The sequence below is a fragment of the Eupeodes corollae genome, chromosome 1 (assembly GCF_945859685.1).
Source record: "Eupeodes corollae chromosome 1, idEupCoro1.1, whole genome shotgun sequence".
Lineage (NCBI taxonomy): Eukaryota > Metazoa > Arthropoda > Insecta > Diptera > Syrphidae > Eupeodes > Eupeodes corollae.
The window spans coordinates 299950348-299978157 of record NC_079147.1 but is presented as its reverse complement, the minus strand read 5'-3'; the positions used below and the strand labels follow the sequence as shown (position 1 = coordinate 299978157).

General features: G+C 31.7%; 1 protein-coding gene across 1 annotated transcript in view; it reads left to right on the top strand.

Annotated features, from left to right (window-relative positions):
* The window catches only part of LOC129951845 (uncharacterized), a 103004-nt gene that overhangs the window by 75113 nt on the left and 81 nt on the right, over positions 1-27810 (top strand). Inside the window, exon 2 of the mRNA XM_056064196.1 lies at positions 25577-27748. Coding sequence (XP_055920171.1) covers positions 25612-27748 — 2137 coding nt within the window. The 5' untranslated portion in view covers positions 25577-25611. The remainder of the gene's footprint in view (positions 1-25576; positions 27749-27810) is intronic.

The following is a 27810-nucleotide window of genomic DNA, read 5'->3' as shown; positions in this document are numbered from 1 at the left end:
AAACTTGGCACTCGAAAATACATTTTTTTGTAAAAAATTAATGATTATAACTTTGGTAATAAATGTTTAACCTAATATATTGGTTTTTCGCCTGAAAAAAATACAAACAAAAATTTACATTTTATAATTGAAAAAGTACTTTTTGTTATTGAACTCATTTGAAAAAAATTCTGTAAAACAAAAAATGACTGCAGTTTCAAGAAAAACTACTTCGAAAGGTATTCAATTTAAACAGGAGCTAACGCAGGTAGGGGTTTTGTTGGTTAAAACCCCCCAAAATATCAGAATATGTACAGTAATCAAATATCCATTATTGTTCAAAAGAAAAAAAAAACAGAAATGGTACAAAAATAATATCCAACTCAGATTCTCAAACTATGTTAGACAAATTTTTTTAATACATTTGCTACAGTGATATAAATTGTGCACAAAACAAACACGCTTAATCAGAACAATAAATGTCTGAGTTTTTTGGTAAAGAAAGAAAAATATTTTTCTTGTTTTCATTCATACGATCAATTAAAATGTTTAGTATTTTAACACTTAGGCAGAAGATGAAGAGATTTTAAGTTGACCTTGTTGTACTCGTTTTTGAAACGGTCTCACTGCCACAATTAATTATCAAAACACCGAAAAATTGTTCGGTTCATTTATGTTAGCTTGAACTGTAAATTAAAAAACAATCTTTTAACCTAACTTTTTTCACTTCTTGAATTGTGGCACAAGAATATTTTAAAACAAAAACAGCAACCCTGTTTGCCTTTACCGCGTTTTTCCCTTTTTTCAAGAACAAGAATCAAATTAATTTTAGACGATTTAGTACGATGTTAAATCATTTTTAGTATGATACTAGGTTAAAAAAAGGATTTTGATAATTTCAAACGAGTTTAGTATCGTACTATCTTCTTAACATTTTAAAATAAATAAATAAAAATAAATTGGGTGGCGCGACAGTCCGTTGAGAACCAAGGCCTAGTGACTTACAACTCTCAACCATTCCTGTGTGCTAGTAATGTTGTCAGGAATGGAGGGGACCTACAGTTTATATGCCGACTCCGAACGGCTAATTTTGAGAAAGCACTTTTTCATGACAATAGTTACTCTTGGAGAATTTGTCAATTCCTCGCAAGAGGCAGTACCCGTGAAAAGACTTTAGATGGCATAGGCAGGGATCGAACCCAAGACCTCTAGCATGACAGTCCAACGCACTAACCATCATGCCACGGGTACCACTTAACATTTTACTAAAGTTAAAATCACCAAATGGCTACTTTATCTTTTTAGTATCGTACTAAATCTGTATGACGTATGAAATCTGTATGACAAGAAAATTGTCTGGTAACTACCAATCAAAAGAACAAGTTTCGATTCCCTCGGAAAGCTTACGACTCAATTTTAAATCTCTATTATACCAAACGGATCAAATTACTTGGAGTTTTGCACAGCCCAACATTGTGGACGATCTTTTAGATAAGGAAATTAGATTTGAAGAAGTCGAATTGGTACTTCATTCCTTAAGAGATGGCAAAGCATCAGGACCTGACGGCATACCGGCCGAATTCTACAAATATAGCTCCCAAACTTTCAAAGAGTACTTCGTAAAAGCACTCGACATCATATTTAACTTTGGAACACTCTACCTGATCAGTTTTATGAGTCCTTGATATTACCAATATACAAAAAAGGTGACAGCTCAAATCCAGCCAATTATAGGGGATCACTTTGTTGAACTCGGTGCTAAAATCTTATACAACATTATTATACAAAAGACTGGAAGAGTGGGTTTCCGTGAACGAAAAACTCAGTGAGTTTCAAGCTGGCTTCCGCTCTGGTTACTCTACTGTCGATAACATTTTCATCTTAGCTTCAATAGCAAATATGAAAATAGACCATAATATAAAGCTCTATACTTTCTTTGTCGATTTTAGGGCTGCATTTGACATTATAAATCGAAACGCAATGTTCTACAAGCTGTACAATTTAGGAATATCTACAAAATTCGTACGTGCATTAATAAAACTTTATCAGCAAACAACAGCAAATATAAGCAATGGTAGAGACAGAGCAGAAAGACCGATTGCAAACTGAGGTGTCAAACAAGGCTGCAACCTCAGCCCCTTACTGTTCGCACTCTTTCTCGATGACCTTGTGGAGTGGCTTACATGTGGGGTTGGTATTGACAACACAAAGGTTAAGGTTATCATGTACGCGGATGACATAATCATTCTTGCCGAATCACCATCTTCATTGCAACTGATGATAAATAATAATAATATGGGGTCTGGAGGTAAATGTGGAAAAATCAAAGGTTATGATTTTCCAAAAAGGGTCCGGAAGAATTGCAAGCGGTGAAAATTGGAAATATGGCGAACGTAAGCTAGAAGTAGTAAAAAAATATACCTATCTCGGATTGGAATTATCGTTCAATTTAAAAATGGAAAACTACCTAAAAAATAAAGTAGATAAGGCGAAATCAGCAATATGCCAGAATAAGAAAAACATTTTTAGCAACAATTTAATAACTATCAGCACCAAATATAGTGTATTTAATGCCACAGCCAAATCTATTATGTTTTATGGTGCACAAGTTTTTGGGATAGAACGACAGGAGGTAACTGAAAGCCTGCTGCGGTTCTTTCTAAGGAAAATCTTTTACCTTCCATTAAACACGCCAAAATATATGTATCACCTATAGTCTGGGTTGCCAACAATGTTTATTTCTGCTCTTAAACTACATGCAGATTATTTATTAAGGGTGATTAATATGGAAGAATCAAGACTTCCAAAGATGATTCTTAAGAATGCACTGAAAAAGAAAACTCTCTTCGTCAAAAATTGGGCTAAACTTGCCGGAAACTGTAGAATGACGATTAACTTGTTAGAAGCTATCTCAAACCAGTAAAAAAAGAACTTTTATGAAATAATCCAACTGACTCATGAAAATGAAAGATATGCCTTTATCGAAAAAGCTCGCAGTTCAACAGACCGAAAGTATTATTCATTAATCAATTACAATCTTAATGAAAATAACTACTTTAAAAGCTGTTCCTCGTGCTACAACATAGGGACCATCTGAGGTGAACTCATCAAATTAAACTTTACTCCACATCGAACGGCGGGGAACTGTAGTTTATGTAATCTGCAAGAGAGGGAAGACATCCTTCATTTTATTGGAGTTTGTCCCGTGCTTAAAGAAATAAGGCGTCACTACTTTGGTAAAAATGTTCTACTCATGGAGGAAGTAAAGAGTTATCTAAATGGTTTCGACTGGCAGCTTCTATTCAACTACTATATAGTAAGGCGCATACTTATAGAACAAGGATAATCACCGAAAGTTTTTAATTAGCTATGCAATAATGTATGTTTTAGCATTAATTAAAAGCCATTCCGTTTTAACTAAACTCAAAGTCCACGAAAATTGTTTTAAAAATTGTAATATTACAAATATTTGGCAAAATGTATCAGTTAAAAATCAAAACAACCTTTGTCATGTCTTAATTTATTCATGTTCACTATTCAATACAGTGTATAAAAATTTGTTTTTCATGAATAAAATGTATCTATCTATCTATCTATATGTCATTTTTCTCAAATGTGACAAAGTTTTTTAAAATTGATAAATTGTGAAATAAAATTTATTTATAGATATCATAAAAAGTAAATTAATTTAAAATGTTTTCGGAGGAAGAAGATTTTTAAATGCTTGAGGATTCAGTGTTCTTAAAAGTTTTATAACTCGTGCAAATCCTCTTGAAGAGCTGGACGATGGTGAATTTTACTCCAGGTATAGATTTGATAAAACAACTCTTCGGTTTCTGGTTGAAAATCTTGACATCCAAGACCCAATTACAAACCGTGGGCTAACTATTTCTCCAGATTTGCAAGTTCTAGTAACGTAACACTTTTTTGGAAGAAATGTCAATCAATCTGACGTTGGTAAATAAACTTTTCTATTGCTTTCCAAAAGGACAACGAAATGGTTGTAAAAAAATAAACTAAAATAAGTAAAGAAAGCCATGAGGGTCCGAAAGCGTTATATAGAACAAAAAGCACGAGAAAACTTCTCTTTTATGACCTCGTTTTTGTATAAGATTTTTCGTTTAGAATCAGCAGCTAATGAAAAAAAAACCGATACATTAAAAAAAAGACAAAAAATAGATCACTTTCGGTTGGCCAGGTAATGTATCTAAAGCAAATCTACATCTCCAGGATTATCAGTACATTATGTATCTTCGGATTTGGTATATACCATCGAACTTAGTAGGTACTTTGTTAGGTGTCGCACAAATAAAAACTACATGCACCAATGAACGCCACCAAAGTGCACGGGCGTTGAAGGACATGGTTAAAGAAACCGCCAATCTCTCGTGTCCATAGACGGGTTCCACTGTATCTCGTCTTGTCTCGCCTTATAGAAGTTAATAGCTCATCGTTTAGTATTTTTTTCTTTGGCAATACAGAGTGGTGATTAATCGACTGAAGACAAAAAATTTACAATAATAAAACCAAAAATAGGTCGCCTTTGCATTTGGTTGGACTGCCAAGAACAACACGCTTCTTTTCTGGATGATGCTTGTCTTTATTGTCGCAACCTTAGATACCCTCCTGAGTACCCACAACCACTGTCACCAACCTTCACACCGAAGCCAAGAGTTCTAATATTGTAGCTGCTTCTGGGTATTGAAGATGCTTCACGGGGAATAGATCTATCGCAGATATTCAATAATTTAATGCACATTTCATTTAAACTTTTTCACTAAACAATAATTCTTTTATCTGGTCTGGTAGAATACATTTTTAATATTATTCGGTGTTAATATCCAAAATAGCTGCAAACAAACTTAAACTTTAACGCAAATAAACCACAGCGAGGTATGAAAACAAAATTAAAGAAAAAAGAAAATACAAATTCAATGTTGTCACATTGACATTTGCAAAAATATTAAGGTATGTTTGTTTTGTTTGCTCCATAATTGGTCATTATTTATTTTATATTTATAGTCATATTAAACCCGAGCCTATTTGAACTGGATTCTAAATTTAACATATGGGTTAGATACAGCTGCTATTTATACAGAATTGGCCAGTTCTGTTTAGATAGAACCTGTTTCTAAGGCATATTCTACTACAATTTTGAAAAAATTCACCTAAACCTATGCAAAATGGCTTGTAGAGGGTAACAAAATAAATTGCGTTAGCTGGAGAGCCAAAATCTTTGAAACCTTAAAACCATTTTGTTTGCTGCAGTTGAAAAATTTTATGAAGGTCAATCATAAACTTGACAGTTTTTTTTCACAAATCGATACCTTTCATTTTTTTTACACTTCAGAATTTCAGAAAGAATTAAGCTTATTGCAAGCGTCAAACTACGATCAGAGGCTCATCATAAGTGCATGTGTTAGTTTTTAGTAAGAAATTATACAATTGTAGCCTAACACACGCACAAAATACAAAACAAAATTAACATTTAACTATTACAGGACAAACAATAAAATGAGAACGTTTGCGATAGTGTAGCACTGGTTCTAAACAATGATTTTAATCTCACAAGAAAGCAAGGTGCAACAATTTCAGCATTAATGAGTTGATAAAAAAATACTAAGTCATTATTAACACGCCTTTGATGGAGAGATTGCATTTGAGGAAGTAGAATACGATGTTCATAGGTAGGCAGATCATAAAGATCTTCCCAAGGAAGACCCTTTAGGGCAAAGCGAATGAAATTATGTTGAATTGATTCAATACGTTTTCTATGAATTTCGTAATAGGGGGTTCATACCTTCGAAGCATATTCTGATGAGGACGAACATGGCAATTATACAAAGAAAGAGTAACATAGGGATTATTGAACTCCTTTGCCGTGCGTTTTATAAAACCAAGCATAGAACCTGCCTTATTAACAATAAAACTAATGTGATGTGTAAACTCTAAGTTGGAACAGAAATGTACACCTAAATCTTTAAATGTGGAGACACGACAGAGTTTTTGCTGTGATATACAGTAGTCAAATACGTTACTGATTAGTTTTTTAGTGAAAGTTATCGTCTGGCATTTTAAAGGGTTGAGGGCAAGGCTATTTTTCCCACACCAAAATGTGGAACTATCAATGTCGGCTTGTAAAAGAATACGATCTTGGGTGGACTTTGTTATTTTGAAAACCTTCACATCGTCAGCAAAAATGAGAAGTTCACTTGAGCGTAGACATGACGATACATCGTTGATAGGCAGGATGAACAGAAAGAGGCCAAGATGGCTTCCCTGGGGAACACCAGATTGAGCAACAAAAGGTTCAGAATGACAATTTCTAAATTTTACCTCGTAGGATCTGTTTTCAAGGTATGACTTAATCCAAACTAAGAAAAATGGTGGAAAACCAAGAGCCTTTAGTTTAAATAAAATAATTCCGTGGCTAAGTTGGTCAAAAGCTTTAGAAAAGTCAGTGTATACACAGTCAACTTCATAACCTTGTTCTAAAGCGTTTGAACATATGTTTGAGAATGTGAGGAGATTAGTAACGGTTTTTTTCACAAAACCATGTTGCTGTTCGCGAATGATACATTTTTACTAAAATATGCTACACTTTCAAAAACAACTTGTTCAAATACTTTAGGAATGCAAGAAAGCTTTGCAAAGGGCCTGTAGTTGCTTATATCTGACTAGTTACCTTTCTTGAAAATCGGTGTTAGAAGTGACTTATTCATACAAATTTTCTTCATCTATTTCAAAGGGGTCCCATCGGGTTAGGTAGAACTTTAGTTTTTTGTTAGTTGGTAGCATTCCAATATCCAGCTAAATATTGATATACATAAGTACATATGTTTAAGTCTTTTGACATTTTAATTTTTGATTTTAAATTTTCAAATAAAATGTATCGTAACTTAATTTACTCAATCAGTTTGTTTATTTTTGACGTTTTATAGATTTAGAAACAGCTGAAACATAGGTTCTGTCGTGTTTATTTTTAGACTCCAGATTATGGTTTTAAAATGGGTTTAAATTGTAAATGAATAACATAAACTGAAATTTAATTTATCAGAATTATCAAGGAACTCTTAATATGATCCTATGTCTTCGCACTAAAGGTTCGGAAGGCATTCAAAATCAATATTTCTAGTATTTCCATGGTGAGTTTTAGAAAAACGTGTTTGACAATTTTAAAATTCAATCTAGCAATCTCTGGTAATATGCGAAACAAACAAAAGAGAACTGGGAAAATAGAAAAATCTCACCTCATCTCTTTTCCTTCAAATGAAACGAATAACTAAATTAAACTTATTTTAAGAAATAAAGTAATCCACCATCAATAGCAAATATAAGAAAAAACTATATGGAACACTGCTTTTATAATGACTATTTAAAATTTAAACTATCTACAAGTTTATAAGTATCCGACTTTTTACTGAAATTTAACTGCAATTTAACTGTTGTTTTTTTGTCGAATGAATTTATTTTCAAACGAAATTCGAAAGAAATTAAACTCGCAATTTCTTGATAAAATAGATGGAATATGTTCACAGAAATCAAGTTTCATATAACAATCATCTAATTAAATTCAACTCAAGTGTTTTCATTAAGTGCGGGCACTTAGAGCCATCAGCGGTTCTATCGTAACAGATGTTTACTACTTTACGTTTTTACGACTTGTTTTTCATTCTTAAAACACGGTTCCCGAAGGAAAAGTACTAAACATAAAAAAACTACAAACAAATAATTTGATTATCCTTCACATGAAAGGGGAAATCAAGTCTATAAGGTTATGAATGTTGAATGGCGCCCAGTGCCAAGCCGTGGCGTCGCCGCCGCAGCCACTACCGCCACCTTGGCATTGCATTTTCGAAGACCAAGAGATTTGATTTTGGTTGTCTTGCTTCTCTTTGTCGTTGTTGATTTAAACTCTGGTAGTTAATAAACTTGCAGATTTCAAAATCTAAAAATAAACAGGTACAATACATTTGATTATGAGAACATTTCTTTGTTTTCCATATGGAAGGTTTTTATTTATAGTATCTTTTGTAGTGCATTCCATGTAAATCCTTATAATCAATAACACCAATGGACAAGGTTTTTTTTTCTGGCAATCAAATTGCACTTTTCCTATGTGGTTTGATGGCCTGAATTGAAACCAGACCCTAAAACCTCTCTATCACTTCAAGTTTAGGCCGTCTTACTCGTGAATTTGTTTTTTTTTTTATAAAATTCCTGATCTTTAATATTCAGTTCAAATATTCATATAAAATTTTCAAAAAATCTTCATAAATTGTTAGATTTCAAGAAATGTTTAACAATTTATTCTTAGACGGCCTTTAACAGAAAAATGCAAAACTATTTCAAAGTTAACGAAACCATTGGCGAAACAATACAATATATCAAAAAAAATTGTTTAAAATGTTAAAAACGGGCATTTTTTTAATTTGAGCAGATAAAGTCAAAACTGAACTTCGGATTTTAAAATCAGAATTAAAAAGAGGCTGAGATGCAACCCACACTGATATTTATTTGATTTACATATATGGTTTTATTTATTTTTGCTCCCAAAATTTTTAGTCGTAAACTGACTTTTATCAACTTTTAGCACCATTTTTTGAAAGCTTTTATTTCTTATGCAAAAATTCGATTGGATTTTTCTAAGAACATTATCTTACGTTAAAAACACATTTTTAAATAGAATTAAGTTTCGAGAATTCTTGAATTTAATGCTTTCATGGTTTAGAAAAATGCGCCTTGGTTTTAATTTTTTATAAACGACCTGATTTGTCGGATTGAAAATTTTCACATTATTTTCTCGAGAAATGTCTGCGTCTTTACCTTCCATATCTCAAAAAGAGATATCGACTTTATATATACTTTAAATAAAGATGAAGATATGACTTTAAAAAAAAAAAAAAAAGATCCTGTGGTGACATCTGCTAACATTTTGAGAAAAATCGCAGTAGCTTTTTTTTGAAAAATAAACACTACTAAAAGTTGATAAAAATTGAATTATAACTCGAACGTCTTTGCAAAAGATATATAGATACTAGCTGACCCGAAACACGTTGTTTTGCCATAAGAATAATATCTAGACATTATTTTGCTAGAAATAAATATCTTATTGTAAATGTGTAAGCAGTGACGGATTTAGGCTTGCTGCCGCCCTAGGCCCCGTTCGATGCGCCGCCCCTTTTGACAAATTGAATTTCATTAATTTTGATCCAATATTTTTATTTTAAAATAACTTTATTTATTGAAATATATTTTTTTAAATATAATAAATAATAAACATGACAGATAAATAAGTTATAAACTTTAAACAGAAAGCTTTGGTCCACGCAAAAACGTCGATTATATCGTCATAATTAATTTCTTGGACTAGTTGAGCTTCAATTGACAGTAATGCAAGAGCATTAAATCTATCTTGGCCCATGCTTGCGCGTAAATAGGTTTTTACGCGTTTTAGAGTGGAAAAAGATCTTTCTCCTGAACTATTTGTAGCGGGAATACTCAAAAAAATACGGAGAGCAATGTCCACATTCGGATAAACATCTCGAAGACTCCGTGAATGCATAACATTTCATATTTTTTGTGCAGAGCGTATATCTTCCGTATTTGCTAAGGAATCTTTCAGTTGAAAATGTAAATGTATACATTCATTGCCTTACGTCTCTTCCAAATCGTCAGGATACTTACTGACTAGTTTATTGGCAAGATTTTTCAATTCGTTTGTATCTATTTCGGATAAATCATCAAAAAAATTAAAATTTTTGTAAAGCTTTTCATATGCACTTTTACGCCCGGCCAATTGTACACTTAGAGTGTCTAGGATAGGGTAATAAACATTTGTGCGAAAATATTCTTGTCCACAAAAATGTGTTCTTTCATTTACCAGTGACTCATCTGGCTGAATTCTTCTGGTGTTTTTGCGATGCGTATCATAACGATAATAATCGTGAACTCCAGATAGTGTTTTGACTTTTTTTTCATAATCAAAAAATTGTCTGTCTCTCATGTCTTGAAGAAATAGAGCCAGAGAGTTATAGATCTGAACAACGGATGATAAATCAGCTTGAGATTCTTGAAGCTTCTTACTAGCAGCATTAAAACGATCTAAAATTACATTCCATACAATGACTAGGATTGCTGTTTCTAAATACTGTAATTTCCGCTGCAATCCTGTAGCCTCAGCTTGCGTAGTCGGTTTCTCATCCCTACTTTCGGCAATAAATTCCAGTGCATCAATTATTGCAGACCACTCTTTTTCTAATGTATGTATAACATGCATCATGTCGAGCAGACCAAAGAGTTTGAGAAAGATTCTTAACTCTCAAATTTGTACGCCGCACTAAAATCTCCCAACGATGTGTAGATATAGTAAAGAAATTGTATAGTTCTTGCAAAGTAGAAAAGAAGTCGACTGCTTCTGTTACCGATTCAACTGCACATGATCCTACCAAATTTAAAGAAACAGCGGAACAAGGAACGTAATCTGCTGAAGGATTAATTGTTTTGATTCGTATCTGAAGGCCTGAATATATACCTGACATATTGCTTGCATTATCATAGATTGACCACGACAGTTCATTATGTCCAAACCATTGTTTTTGAGAGATTTTAACAAAGCATCCTCAATATCTTTAGCTTTATGGCCGATATTTGGTAAAAATTCAAGAAACCTTTCAACAATCTCACCGTTATAACGTATATATCTGATAATTATAGTAAGCTGATCAACATGTGCAATATCAGGCGTAGAGTCTACAATTTTACCAAAATACTCAGCAGATTGCACTTCACTGGAAATTTGTTGTAGTACTTTATACTGAATTAACAATATAATTTCTTCATAATTTGTTTTAGACAAATACGACGTATTTCCACTTCTTTGGTGCGCCCGCATACAATTTTAAATGTTCAGATAAAAATGGATCAAATTCAGCAAGAAGCTCTACCGTTCCTAAAAAATTCCCATTATGGGGATCTCCTATTCGTTCTGAATTTCCTCGAAATGGCAACCCTTTAATCGCTAGTGATTTAATAATTGCAATTATTTGGTATAAAATTTGTGTCCAATACGCTATTTCTTCATAAAATTGTTTTATTAGACGTTCATCAACACGCCCGTGAACTACTGCTCGAGCTTTCAAATGACTAATGTTAGTTTTGTGAAAATCAGAATTTTCATGACCTTCGATGCGTGCTTTTGAGTTTTTCCAGTCACGAAATCCTTCACCAGTAAAAGCATTCATTTCACCACTTCTACCAAATAAAAAGCATGAAACACAAAACACAGACCCTTTAGTTTCTGAATAAATTAACCACTCACAGCGTTGAATCTCTCCGTTTTTTTAAAGTACGTTGGAATAAACTTTTTGAACAATACCTCGTTTTATCACTATAATCATTTCTGGAATTTTTAAAGTCCGTACTTTTATTTTGTCGTATACCGTTTAAAGTTATAAAATCCCGTGTTTCTTCATTCAAATTCCATAGGAAGGGATCAGTATTAAATTTTAAAATAAATTCATACCCGTGAAATTAATCTCACCAAAGGAACAGAAAGTAAAAAATATTACTCAATAAAGCCTATATAATTTATCTATTAAAAAATTGACATCTTGCCCATGCAGGTTAAGAAGTAAATTAATGAATTGAATTATAATATGTATATTCTATTAACAATTTCTTATAAAAACTAATCTGAACCAATTTTTAAAATTGATTATCTCTTTACTGTTTTTCGCCTCTAAAATTTTGGCATTTCAAAAATTTTGCCGCCCCTCAAATTATGCCGCCTTAGGCCCGGCCTCAAGGGCCTAGGCGTAAATCCAACACTGTGTGTAAGGATGTGTTATTCAAGTGGGAGAGATATAGAGCACTGTAAATTGTGACAAAATATTAAAATAACAAATCACAAAACAAATTTTTTAATATATCAAATTAATTATTTAATAATAATTATATACATATCGATAATTATGACAATACTACAAAAAAAACAATATCAATCCCTTACTGCAACAAAGTGTACTCGTACAGAATTCGACCGGTAATTTTATGCATTCAGTTTCATCTGTAGTAACTTTAACGTCGCTTATATCTAACAGTTGTTTTGAGAATGTTTTAAAGAATGGATGTTGAAGCATTATTTACTTTTAGTTGTACTTTTTCAACATTATGCCACAGTGTTGATGATTTTAAGCACGCGTTGATCTCATCAGCGTACGTTGAACGTGGAAAAACGGGAACTGATTGTCTTGAATCAACTGAAAGGATTAAGGGAGTACCGCCAAATAGTCGGTCGTTATTTTTTACATCTTTCAATGTCCCTTGAAACTGCGAGCATGTTGTGGTCATAAATGGTTCCTAGTTCTTCATTCATTAGTGGGACATTGCGAGCGACAACTGCTGTCATTTCTACAGTATTTTATTGAAGTTCACGATTCAATTAAGTGTCTACTAAATAATATGCGTTTTGATTTGGTGAATGCATACCGAAATTACTGAGTGTTAAGTTGGCAATGATAATGCAAAGATCCTCAATAGCAATCAATACTTCATTGTACATAGCGTTACTGAATACTATCGTAAGATGGTTGCACCGTGTACGATGTTGATGCAATTAAACCATAGCACTTAGGAATATAAAAAATAGATAAAAACCTATTTTCAGACCTACCGAATGTATATGCAAAATGTCATTAAAATTGGTTAAGCCGTTTCTGAGGAGTATGGCAACTAACACTGTGACAGGAGAATTTTATATATAAGATTGCACTCAAACTAATTTATTTCCTATAAAAATATTGTTTTAAATGTTTATTAAAGGTTTTAGAAAAATCCAACAGTAAGTTTTTTGTTTACTCAAAATATGAACCTACAATTACAATTGCTCTTATAACAAATTTTAATGTAACTTTAGCAAGCGTAGTCTTAGAATCTTCTGGAAGTTTGTCAACTGTAAGAAAAAAGCAATTGGTTACTCTAGCACAATGTCAAATTCAACATCGTCTAGTCATAAACTAAAAGTTATTGCAAAAATGTTCACGAGCTTCTTTAAAAAAGCTTCTTGCTATTCTTCTTCAGTCTTTCCACTTTCCATATCTTTATAATAATAATATGAAATAATTTAACTTACTGTTGCTTAAAACATATTGAAATAAGATGAGTGATTTAGTCCTGGTTCTAATAATCTTCTATTTTGAACATATTTGTCGTACCGTTTATGTTTTTCTGTTTTTAACACGTCTTTAAAAAGTTCGCGTTTTCCAATTATTTGTAAAACTTCATTTATTTCTCCAGTGCTCAAGAAAGGTCCTAAAATTGAAATAATGAACTATCGACCTATTGCTAAGCTATCTGTGATACCTAAACTGTTTGATTCAAACGGATGTAGTGTCCTTTCCTTTCATTGTAGATTATTTATTTCTGTAAAACACCGTGATTTTGTTAGAAAACGTCCTTTAACTAAGATGTTTTTGAGAAACGTGAATAATTATATTGTGTATTTACTGATTTTGTTAAAGCGTTTGACAAGCTGTGTCATAAAACACGTTATAATAAGAAAATTGCCAATATAGCGTAACATTTTGTAATGAATGTTCTAGTTCGTTTATTGTGAACTCTGGTGTTCCCCAGGGCAGTCATTGAGGGCCAATTTTATTTATTTTATTTATAAGTGACTTAGTTTTGATCATAAATAATGATTTTGTCCTTATATTCGAGTATATGCTGATGACATTAAATTTTCAAAAGAATAAACACTTTGTACATCTGACTGCCTACTTTTACAGGAATACTCAATAATATTTAGGAAATAATGTAACTAAGATAGTCTCGTTTTAAAAGTTGACGAACGAATGAGCCTTACACGCAAGAAAGTTCCAATTGTTTTTGATTAGATGTTTGATTCTTATTCCTTATCTCTATCTATTTTTACTGACTTGGGTTTAGTTTTAGACTCGAAACTTACATTTGCTGAGCATGTAAGCTTTGTTGTTAGAAAAGCAAAAAGAGTCTAAGGATTTATTACGGATTTGGTCGCGATCAAGATACTTTTTGTTTTGTTTGTGTGGCCAATTCTTGCATATGCCTGAATAGTTAGAGCACCTTGTTATTCTTTACAAGAATTTAAGCGATTCAAAAAACCATTTGTGATTAAAATGCCCGATTATATTTTAGCTTACATTCGTATAAGGAATTCTTTTAAAAGACAATGGAAACGTTATCGCTTAGAAAGTGTACCGCAATGAAGTTAAATTTTATAACAAAAAGATTGCGGAGGAAATAAGTAAATTTAAAATAAGTAAAGTTTGAAAAAAATGCTAAAACTTTCTGGACATAGCAAAAATTATCAAAAATGAAAACAGATGCCTAACCTTCAAAATAATAATGAAGTTGTTTATCAGAACTCTATCAGAACAACTATCTTTTTAAAAAAATCATAGTGTATCTCAACACCTTAGTGATGATCCAACTAAAATGTTAGTAAGTGGAACTCCTAGGGGTCAGTTTATATCCAGGGAGGATTTCAAATACATCGTTTCAAACTAAAAAGTCAACAAATCTGATCGACTAGACAAGATAAAAAACATATATGTATCTTGAAAAACTACCAAAAGCAGGGCTCGAATTTTTCACATTTTTCATAAACGCGTGTCTAAAAACGCAATATTTTTCATAGAATTGGAAATATGCAAAGGTAATACCGATTCTTAAACCTAGAAAACCGTCAAAACTCCCAACAAGCTATAGACCAATAATAACAAAATTTTGACAAAATTTTTAAATATAAAATATTACGCATCGTTGATGAGCTTCAGATATTTCCGAATGAACAATTTGGATTCAGAACGCATCACAGTTCTACTCAACAGGTATATACATAGAGTCTGTGAACATATTTAGAAACATCGATCCCTTGGCAAATCGACTGGGCTTATTCTACTTGATATAGAAAAGGCATTTGACTCAGTTTAGCACGATGGAGTCGTGCTCAAGATGGTAAATTTCAGGTTACCTTCGTATCTCGTAAAAATTATCCAAAGTTTTTTGTCCAATCGTTGCTTTAGTGTTTTCTTTAACAAATGTGCGTCCAACTGTTACCAAGTCAACTATGGTGTCCCGCAAGGATCAGTAATAGGTCCTTTACTGTACAATATTTATACTTCTGATATTCATAGATTACCAGGTTGTCAGAAAACCATATTTGCGGATGACAAAGGCTTCTGCATCGCATGAATTTAGTCTTACCATTGAACAAATTTCAAAAATACGATAGAATTGATGGCTAATGAAAACACTTAATGGAAGATAAAACTGAATGCTGACAAACTGCAAGCCATCTTTTTTAGTAGAAAAAGAAAATCTTGTTACATACCAAGCAATCAACTTACCGTTAATGGTGTAAGTGCCAAATGGGAACCATGTGTGACATATCTTGGTATTTACTTAGACTAAAAACTGACTTTCAGAGAACATATTGCCAGAACTCTGCAATATATATATCCTTTTATAAATAGAAAATCCTCTCTTAGCAACGACAATAAAATGATTATTCAAAAGGTAGTATTCCAAGCAATATTTCTGTATGGATGTCAGGTTTGGCGGAAATGTGCAAAATGTCATCTTAAAAAACTACAAATATCACAAAACAAGCTTCTAAAAATGATGCTTAACCTTCCACGATATCATTCCATCATAGACTTACATGAGAAAGCAAATGTTGAATTGATATTTCTAAGAATCAATAAACTAACTAACACCTTCTTGCTTTATTATAAATTGTCTGAAAATCCGCTTATAAATCAATTGATTCATTAACCATCTTTCCGATATGTTGTAATATTACTCTATAAATTGTTAATTTATTAATTTATTTTCTGAATGTTCATTATGAATGTATTGTTTGTCTATTTTTATTTATTTAATTATTAATTTTTTTGTAAAATTATTTATTTATTTTTTTATATTTATTTATTTAACAATTTCTTAGTTCTTACTAAAAAATTACTAATACATTAAAATATATTTATCAATTATAAATTATACTAACCTTTTTTTACTAACATACTTCTAAACAAAAGTTTAGAAATCTTAATTTTATTAGAGTCAAAATGTACCTGCCCTTATCAATTTGAGTTGAAGGTTTTATTTCTATTTTCCTTCAAATTACTTTAATTATTGTTATCTAAATTCAATATACAAATTAATATACTTGTTCAGCAAAAAAGATATCATAAAAAAATATCAAATCTCTATATATAAATTGTGAGGTAGCTTACCAAATGCAACTGTTAATACGAAAATAGAGAATAACTATCTATCTATCTAAAAAAGGTTTTCCTGTTTTTGTCTCTGTTCTCTTCCTTGGTTATTGGAAATGTTCTGCCCCTTATTTTAAAAGACTCAATCTTATTAAACTTCATTCCTTCACAATTCATAGAAAATATTTACCTTTGCTTCCTATTCGTTTCAACTTTAGTTTAAGTTTACGACTTCAAAGACCACAAATACAATGTTTAGCAGATCCAACTCTTAAAATTTCAAATTCGAACAATGTTTTATAACAGTTTAGATTAAAATAAGATGTAAAAAAGTTTTTAAGCATTTGTTCATTAGCATTGTTGCCGTTGTCATTTAATGAATTAAAATAAATGGTTACTTCTAATAAAAGTAATTTCTAATATTGTTTAAGTGTAGTAAGCAATATTGATAAAAATAAGTTGAGGAAAATCGTGAACTCGAATGGGAAAGCAAATGGTTTAATACTTAAAAATATAGAATTATCAGATTATTTTATTATCTACATATTCAGAATATTAGGAACCTAAATTTTAAAAAAATTAAAAAGCGAAATTTATTAGATCACAATTAATAACTATTATACAAGTGCAAATGAACATTTATAATATATGGCTGTAAATAAACTTTTTGGCATCAATAAAAGTAAGATTTGAATGTTCAAGTTCTTCACATTTAAAATGTAAAACTAGGTTTAAGGTAAAATTTGAAGTCGATTTATTGAATTTTGTTCCTATTAATTATTATAAACATTGAGTAAATTTCACGCTATAAATGTGAATGCCTCAACTACACAATTTTTAGATGAGACTCATGATAGCTATATGCACCAAAAGACTTAAATGAATTGTATATCCCCCTTTTAAGTAATAAAACAAAAAAAAAACGTTGACGCAAGCCATTATTTAAATCTGTAAACAAAACACCTTCTACAGTGTTGTTGTTAATCTAAACAATACTGAGAATCCATTTTATTCAAACTAATTAGATCCGCCCCTTTTTTATTCGTCATGCTTATGATCGTTTTTGATTTGTAAATTTTGTACAATACACGGTCATTCCACATCTTTTATAGACTTGTCTTGAATTGAACTTATTAATTAATGTAGCCAAAAGGGGGGAGCCAGTAAATTGTTTCCAATTGATTGGCAGAATTTGTGTCCATATTTAAAAAAAATAATTGATTGGCAACTTGAATCAAATCAATATGGTCTAAACAAAAAAACCTTACATTATAAGTTTATGTAAACTAAATGTTTAATTAATATTTGTGTGTAGGTTTCTATCTATGTATGTATATACCTAATATTGGGGGTTGTTCGCACTCTTATAAATTGGAAAATTAATAAATAATAAACATTGAAAAGATTTTTTTGGGGAAATAAATACATTTTCTAGGAAACTTGGTTGTCATTCTATTATATTTTTTTTTTTGGTGAAATTTATTTCTAGGGCAGTTCTGAAAATATTTCGAAGGAAAGAAATATGCATTATAAACAAGAGTGGATCCAGCTTTTTAATCAGGGGGGATCAAGACTAGTTTTGCTTAAGAATGTTCTTTAATGTTCTGTTAAGGATGTGGACAAATTTTAAATAACAGATAACTTGCTTTTTAATCATCCAGAAACGTTCAATAATATGATTTGTACTTAGCCAAGGAATTTTGCTGTGTTGCATAAAGTCCAAATACGCCGGCCTTTTCAAGTTCAGAAACAGACTCTTTGAACCATCAGTGTTGAAAACTAGAACAAGATCTCATAACATTTATAATTCTTTCAATGTAGCACTTAGTTTTCCACAAAGACCTGCCTTGTGAATAGAGATAATATAATAATAATAATAAGGCTGGGATGCGACACACACTGATAACTTCCCATCCCGTCTGTGGATTTGTCTTGCTTAAAAGTTTGTAGGTTTTTGTGTTGGTTTGAGAAAGTTGTCAGTTGAATTATGCTTAAATATTTTAAAATTACCAACAATATTTTTCATATAAAGAAATAGTTTAGTTTGAAAATCTTGTTTCCTAAGATTTTTAGTCGAAATTTTTTTTTCGAATTCAAGTAATATTTCTTAAATTTTTACAAATTGGATGAATGATATTAATTTGAGCGATATCAAGAACCAACTATCAATTTTTACCTAATTTGCGTACTATTGTTTGTAGATTTTATTTTGTTTATGAAAAAAAACGGACTGTTGATGGATTTTTATAAACAAAAACTACTGAATATCGAAAACAATACTTTATATGAAATAAAAAAATTTTAAGGACCATATTTTTAATATTTGAAAAGCTATTTGAGTCGAAAGTAAATTTTTACCAAGTTTTAGTATTGTTTTTTTTAGGTTTTTATTTTTTGTAAGAAAACTGTTAATTCGATTTTTCTCAAAATTTAACTGAATGTTGAAAACGATATTTTTTATAAGTTAAAACTAGTTTGAAGCCAATATTTCAAATTTTTGAAAAGATATTTGAGTCGAAAATCATTTTTTACCAACTTTTATACATTTTTTTTTAGGTTTTTATTTTTTGTAAAAAAAACGGTCAGTTCGATTTTTTTAACTGAATGTTGACAACAAGATTTTTTGAAAGATAAAAGTAAATTAAAGCCAATATCTCAAAGTTTTGAAAAGATATTTGTGTCGAAAATCAATTTTTACCAACTTTTATTATTTTTTGTTTAGGTTTTTATTTTTTGTAAAAAAAACTGACAATTCGATTTTTCTCAACATTTTTCAAAATGTTAAAAACAATCTTTCTTGTAAGTTAAAATAAGTTTGAAGCATAAATTTCAAGTTTTTGTCGATATTCAATTTTTACGAACTTTGAGTAATATTTTTCTTACATTTTTATTTTTTATAAAAAAATCTGTCAATTAGATTTTTCTCAATATTTTATCAGATGTCAAAAACATTATTCTTCGTTGAACAAGATTGTTTTAGAGATGAAATCATATTTCAGTCGTAAAATTTTGAAGGTGATACATTTTTTTTTCAGTTTCAAAAAATATACCTGTTTGGTATAACGTTACAATATATTATATAAAATTTAATTCAAGTCTCTAGCGTTTTTGGTTCGTAAGATATTGAGGGTTAACCAAAATTTTCACCTTTTTTTCAAAATGCTATGGACCTTTGGAGACCTTTCTGCATCTTTCTGCCTTATTATCTGTATAACAAAATTTATTTGAAGTTGATATCTCTTCTGGTTCTTGAGCTATGGAGGACGAAAAAAACGTCGCGAACGTACGTACACACGCACGCACAGACATCTTTTTAACAAAAACGTCCTTGAAACGTCGAGAAATGTCAAAATTTTGAATTTGACAAATCGGAGTCATTACAATAACTTCCTATGGGAAGTTAAAAAAGGAATATCCACAATGGAGTGATATAAGCAGGATTTGCTTGTGCAGGTTACTGTCAAGTGCGGGCCTATGCAAAACTTTAATAAGATAGTCTGCGTTGGCCATTAAATTTCTTTATGGCGAAATTAGGTGTGGTACGCGGCAGCCGGAAGATTCTTTTGAAAAGGTACCTTTGAATAACTTCCATATCCTCTAGAAATTGGTATCCAATTCATAAACATGATTCCCATAACAAAAGCAACTGTTCACGGTTGTCTCAAAAACCTTAAATTTCGATGTGGGGTCCACGAAGCATCTTCAAAAAAAAATGTGATCACATAGAGTTTATAGCTGGTTTCGCTAGTACCAGTTAATATGATTTTTGATGTTCAAATTATGAGTGATAGTAAAACCAAGATATTTATATTTGCTGACAACTTCAATAGTGGTACCATCTAATGTCCAATTTCGTACATTATTATCTGAACGGTTTTGAGGTTTAAAAATCATAATTTAGATTTAGAAATGTTGATTTTGAGATCCCATGAATCGCAATATTGTTAAAGTTTATTTATCTGAATCTGCAATGTCACTATGTTATCGGAGAACACTGTCAGGTAGGCAGCATAGAGAAAAATCTTCAAAGATAAATCGCCATAGTTGACGCCTCCCATGAGCGGAAACATGAGCGGGCTAAATATACAGCCTTGTGGAACACCTATTTCGGTTTTAAAGGATTTTGACATAGATATACCGTTACAAACCATTGCAGACGTGTTTAATAAAAGTTGTTCATAAATCCCAATAAATTTGGTTGAAAGACCAATAACTGCTTGCTTATATAAAAGACAGTTATCAAACAAATCTGACTAACATAGACAGTTGTTCATCATCAACGATTTCAGATGATTCATAAAGTGCTATATCTTAGCATGGTGCCATTTTGCAGAAGTTCAAGCAAAGTGCTTTTGATGTCAGCAGCCAAAATTCGGGTTCTTCTTGTATTTCTTTTGCCGATACTAGGATATGTTGGACATGCAGCGACAAAATACTATTTTCTTTCAATATAATGCCGTGCCTATTTCCAACACACATTCTCTTAGCATCTCAGAATCCGAAATAGGTTGTTGATATGTACTTAGCATCCAGCACACCCGTAACGCAGCTTCAGCGCATCTTTCCTGCTCGCTCAAGCCACGGATTAATAAGTTCGTGCCTATCTTGTAAGAAGTTAAATGTGCCTTGAGTTTTTGTTTACGAAAATTGCTGATGAATTATTTTCTAACGTCGATTTTAATTGGCACTTTTAACAATAGCAACAGTTTTTTGCATAAGAGGCATACTCGAACCGCTCGAGGTTTGTCGGGCAGCCTAAAACAATATTGTTCGAATCCTTTTTTTAGTACGAAACGTTTTTAAACATGAACAAGTATAAAAGAATCGATAGATAACGAAAGATACGTAATCAGATCTCACAATAAGACTGACAACCTATGCGACTGCTGAGACAATTTTACTTACATGGAGACTCTGTTTTAGTTTTCCTAACACATCTACCACTGTTATAAAGTTCCCCCATTTAAATTTCATCAATTTCATTATAAGTGAAGATACTGTCCTTAATAGTATCCTATAGCTTGACGAATGTTTTAGTCCTGGTCCCGACGGTGTACCATCAAACGTGAACAAGTAGATTGTATCTTTTCTGATTTCTGATTACTTTTAAAACTATCACAGCAAGGTTTTAAAGACTGTTTCATAAACTGGATCTCCTCATATTTGCAAGATAGACGTTATAGTGTTCAATTTTGTAATGAGTGTTCAAGTTCATTTGTTGTGAATTCTGGTGTCCCCCAGGGTAGTCACCTTGGTCCTATTCTATTTGTTTTATTTATAAATGACTTGGTTTCGATCGTACAACATTCGTCTGTCCTAATATATGCTGATGAGTTTCAAATTAAAAAAAAAAATAACTCTACATCTGACTGTCTTCTCTTGCAAGAAAACTTAATATTATTCTGGGAATGGTGCAATAATAATCGTCTTGTTTTAAATGTTGAGAAATGTAAAACCATGATTTCTACACACAAAAAAGTTCCAATAGTTTTAAGTTACATGTTTGATTCTTTTCCTTTGAGTAGAATCTATGTATTTTTTGACTTGGGTGTTGTCTTAGGTTCTTAACTAAAATTTAATGGACATTTTAACTTTATAGTTAAAAAAGAAAATAGAGTTCTGGGTTTTATTAAGAGATTTGAATGATTTCCGTGAACGATATGTTTTAAAATTACTTTTTGTTTAATTTGTGAGACCAGTCCTGGAATATGCTTGTACAGTATGGTCACGTTACTACTCCGTACACGTCACAAGACTCGAAGCCATTCAGAAAAGATTTTTGCGTTTTTGTCTACAATTCATTCTGTAGATTCATGATATTCAAACGTTACCGCCTTATTCACAAGGACTTTCTCTCATAAATTCCTTCTTTGACAAATCATAGGATGTACTTGCAGTTTTGTTTTATTGTTGGGATAATAAACGGACAAATTTCAACGCCATCAGTTCTTGGTGGTTTAACTTTAGTAGTTCAATTATAAGACTTCAGAAACCATTGAATACCAATTTTAGGGTGTACAAAGTCCCTTCAATCAATTAATTGAAATCTATAATAAATTCACTCTTGTATTTATTCACCAAATTGATAATATAAAAAATATAAATTGCAAATTAATATTTTTCAAGTCTAGTTTAAGTTTTTGGATTTTAGGTATATATTGTATTTTTAAGAATTGTTAACGTTAGTATTAAACGAATTATAAATAAATAAGAATGATAATAGAAGACAAATTCTTAAAAATTGTAGAGATATATGTTTGGTTGTTGAATTTAAGAAAAAAAGTGCATTTAAGTGCATAATTTTTCTAAAATTTGTTTAGTATTTTAGTATTTATTTATTTCTTGATTAGCTCACACTTTAAGATACAATATCTTATTTATAGTGTAGCTTGTAAAATGTACAGTAGCTACATACATAATTGATTTTATTTAAAGTTTTACATATTTTTACAAATTTGCGATTATAACTTAATCTATGCATTATTAAAGTGAAGTTTAAGTTATTTCCCATTTGTTTCGTGTTATTAATACTTTTTATTTCTCGCTGCAATGAATTCCAAATTCTTACTGAGTTGACAAAGAACTGACGTTCAGATGTTAGACACTGAAAACTGCGGAATTACTAGATCACGACATCTGTTAGAGTTGAAAAAGTTTAATTCATTGTAAAGATCCACAGGTTGGCGGGTTAGAAGTATGTCAGAGAACAAGGTTAGTGTGCGGAAATTTATAAAATTCTCAAACGACATCCCAAAAAGTTGGGATGTATGCTGCGAAACTCTACTTCGCAGCCCGTGAATATATCTTATTGCGCTATTAAATGCAACCGTTAATTTCCTTTTACTCTCGAAGTCTTACTTACAAAAAATTTCACAGCCGTAAGTAAGCTGAGGTAAAATCAGCGTTTTCACTAGCAGAATTCTAATTGTTAAAGGAATAAAGTGCATGACACCATACGATTTCCCAATTGTGTTGTTTATATGATGTGGCCAGGTAAGGCTGCGGTTAAAAACTACACCTACATTTTTAGCTGAGTCGACGTAAGCAATAGGATAGTTATTTAAAAGGATTGCTGAAAAGTAAGACGCATCAATTTTGTTTTTTGAAACCACGAGACACTTTGATTTCTTTGGGTTAAGAAGTAACCAGTTATTAACCGACCAACGCTCAGTCAAGCTTAAGTCCTCATTTATACAAGCTGAAGAGTGTTCAATACGTCCCAATGGGCAGAGTTGGGTGTCATCAGCATATAGGCGTCTTACAATTGAAGGAAGTTCGTTAACATAGATTGAAAACAACAACGGGCCAAGAATCGAACCTTGCGGAACACCCCCAATGACAGGTAGGAAGTTAGAAAGAGTTCTGTTAACCTCTACTGCTTGCACTCGATCAGTAAGGTATGAAAATAAAAGCTTGATGCGGAGGAAGAAAAGTTAAAATGACGTAAGAGTTTTTCGCAAAGTACCATGTGATTTACCATGTCAAATGCTTTTGAGAAATCGAGGAGTATTAAAAATGTGACATTATCCTCGTCTATAGCTTTGCTTATATCTTCCGAGACACTTAACAAAGATGTAATGCAGCTGTTTGTCTTTCGAAAGCCTGATTGCTTGGGGGTTAATAGACTGAACAGATTAAGAAACTCTTTCATTTGTTTTTGTATAATTTTCTGAAAAACTTTTGATAAAAATGGCAATATTAAGATTGGCCTAAATTCGTCTCCTTTTGAAGTTTTTGGAATGGGTAAAACTTTTGCCCTTTCCCATTGTGTTGGGAATTCATTTTGTATCAAGATGGAATTAAAAATATGGGTAATAACGGGCAAGAGCGTTGGTAAAATAATTTTCAAAAACGAAGGGTGCATATTATTAAGGCCTATTGCATATAACGTAATAGGAAGGAGTGCTTCTACAACATAATCCGCAGTTATTGCAGAAAACATAAATGAATTTGAGTTTGAGGTATGCGATGAAAAAATCTCTTCAATATATTGTAGGGGATCTAACGACTGGTGTTTAATAATTCGGTTAGAAACGGAAGATTTGTTGAGAGCGTTGATGTCTATGTCTTCTGCCAAACCACAAGATACTTTTCCAACACCGATATTCTTCAAATTTTCTCAAATTTGCTTACTTCCTAAAGACGCGTTGATGCGAGATGCATACAAGGCGGATTTTGCCCTACGAATTTTTTGAACAATTTTGCTGCGCAAAGAGGTACATTTTTGATGAAAGCTGTCAAGACGAAAGAGTTTCCACCGTCCATAGGCTAGGTCACGCTGTCTCATCAAAGAACGTAAGTCATTTGTTTGTTTATTTGTTGTGAGGAGAGCAGATTTTGGTTTTTAAGGGTACATGGCTCTCAAATAATCTATTGACCCTACTATTCACAAAATCTCTGGCACTCACAAATTGCACGTTGCTGAATCTCGTTTTACTTCAGTTCTCAAGAGATTCAAAGCTTTTATATGAAACGTTTATTATTTATTTCATTTAGCCATTAGTTTAACGAAAGTGTCACTTTTGCTGTTTTAGTGGGACATCTAAGATTCTTCAAATTCGTATTTAAATCGCAGTTCTAAAGAATTAAAAGTAAATTCACTTCAAAAGGTAGATTTCTTTTTTAAAGATCAAATTTTTGTAAATAATAGAAAATCCATTTTGAAAGAAAAAGAAGTTTAAGAACTTTTTATGTGCGTCCAAAAAAAAAGAAGATGGAACTAAATACGCGTTTCAGGAGTTCAAAGGCAATTTCATATCAAATTCTTGATCTCTTGCTCATTTTCCCAGAAAAGATCTTATGAAAATAAGTTTAAGCATTACCAAAGTTTTCTAAATTCTAAATTATGTAAAAACAAGGATTTTAGTTCTTTTTAAGAGCATACCTCTGTTAAGGCAATATCGTCCAATTCCTAACAAATCTTTAGTTGATGTCTTTACTTTTATATAATTTAACTTATAAGCTTTATGGTCATATGACCGACCCCTAAATCGTCCCTTGGTCAAAAGTTGATGAGTTTGTGCTGCGCAATTGAATTATGTAGATCTGGATTCCCGATCCATATTATTTTCTTGGTCCAGTCCTCAGTTGAAAGTAGTACGTTAAGCATCAAAGTTAAAACCAGTAAATTACAAATTTTCGGGGGGGTTATGCCCATACGACTGCCCCTTCGATCCACCCTTTATAATAAAGGAATCGAGGGAAAATAAATTCCCCTGGAGATTCAATTGGGGTCATTTATTTCACCTTTCTTTTAATTTTCAGCTGTAGACTTAGATTCATTTTTAAAAACAAGTCTATACCACCTAATAACTAATTTTGTACTTTTTCTTTTTAAGGTTGATCTTTTAAACTGATGTTACATTAATGAATAATGGTCCAAGATTTCACAACTTCCTTTGTTCAATTTGAAACATTTGCACTGTCCCAAATGGCAAAACAACCTGAACTAATCGAAGATCCTTCAACTCCTTTTATACCTAAATTTTGGACAAATAGAGAATCAACAAATTCAATGAATAAAAGTGAATCATCGACATCATTTTATGAAACAAAATTCGAAAGTAATTTAGAAGAATTTTACTTATCACCGAGGCGATCAGGCCGAATAGCAAATCAATCAAAAATTAACTATAATGAAAATATACCAAAACTATTCGATAAACAAAAGAATAATAAAAGACACAAAAAGAGTATTTTTAGCTCAAAGGAGAAATTATCAAATACATATAGAACCAGAGCAATAAGAAAGCTTTTCAAAAAACCCACAGATAGTGCTGACGTTTCGAAACCAAAATCCCATACCAAAAATGAATCAAACGGAAATGCTGGACAAATTTCCACAGTCCCTAACTCACTCAAAATATCAATTCCCTTGATACACACAAAACTTCTAACTGCTACTTCAGCAATCACAAAAGCCAGTCTTAAACTTTTTGAAGATGGTCTAGCAGTAAGAAAAACCAACCATAGAAATTCTGGAGGAAGAGAATTCGTTCCTGATAATTTCAGACACTGGTCATTAAAAAAATCGAAGAAAAGAAAACAAATTGATTTAAAGAATGTCTCAGAAGTTGAAAACGTGCCGGGAAAAGATTTTGCAGGTATTTTTAAAAGTTCTAACGACGATGAAGAAGTTGTTTTTGTTAATTCATGGAAGCAAACTGATCCAATTAAGCAGAACTATATAAGCAGATCGTTTGGTGTTAAGAGGTCTGCATTTATCCAAGCATCAAAACAATTGGCAAAATCTAGCACAAATAACGGTTTCATTGAAAATAAATCAAAGAAACGGAAGATCGTTGTGGACATTATCGAAAGTTCTGGAGAAAGAGATCAGCACTCAGTTGACCGTATGGAAATATCGAATGAAGTTGAGAAGCAGAAGGTTCTTGAATTTGGAAATGAAGGAATGGAAATATCAAACGAAAGTAATCAATTTTCAGAGGAAATCCGTCTTAAACACGCTCAACATTGCAAAGAAGACGAAAAAGTATTGATGACATCTTCTAAGCCTGAACAGAGTATTACTAGTTTTACAAGTGTCTCAAGAGTTTCTGTTGAAAAAGAATTTCCTTTAGACTTAAGCATTATGGATGTTTCAGAAGAATTTTGGAAAACCAAAAAACTTGGAAACAGAAACCACAGTACTCTCGCCGAGTATGAATTTTCTGAGAATTCAACAATAATGGAGGTTTCAAGTGAGTTATCCTTTTCAACTACGAAAAAAATATCATCTAATAAAGATGACACATGCAAACCCGTAGAAAGGCTTTCAATGTTTAATTCATTGAAGAACAACTGTGAAATTGAAAAGGCTCCCATACCCAAACGATTATGTACAGAAAAACTAGAAACAATTCAAACTTTTTCAAAAAATAAAATCACCAGGACTAGATCTTCTAGTTTAGGTTATGCAGAATGTACTCAACTTTCTGAGAATCTATCAAGTATGAAAATATCACACACAACTCAGAAGCCAACATATATCAACAGTAAGGTTTTGGAAAAGAATGATGAGCCTTTCGATTTAACAATATCTGAGTTATCAGAAGATTTTCAAAATTTGACAAGGACCAAAGACCCACAAACCGATACTCCAAATCCAACTTCTCCTGGCAATATTGAGACTTTCAGGGAAAATGATGATAATGATGTTATGTTTCTTGAAACAAATAAGTCGTCAGAATATCATCAGTCGCAGACCTCTAATTCGACAATAAATGATGTATTGGATGAAAACAAAAATGATCTTCGAAAAAATGAAAGAAAAATCATTGAGCAATTGGAGTCACTAATTGAAAAATGTCCTCGAGATGGAAGTGAGAATTTAAATGAAGATAATTCAGTGGAAATAACAAATGATTTCGAGAACCGGTCTGAAACAGTAGTTCTTGGTGAAGTCGAAATATCTTTACAAAATTCGGACATCGGTAGTGAAGTTGAAGTCATTGAAGAGGGATCCAACATGAACAGTTCCGAACACCTAGATGAAGACAGAAAAGAGGAAAGTTTAAATAAAAGTTTTTCTTTGAAAATCTTACAAAAATATCAATCAATTGTTTTTGTACTT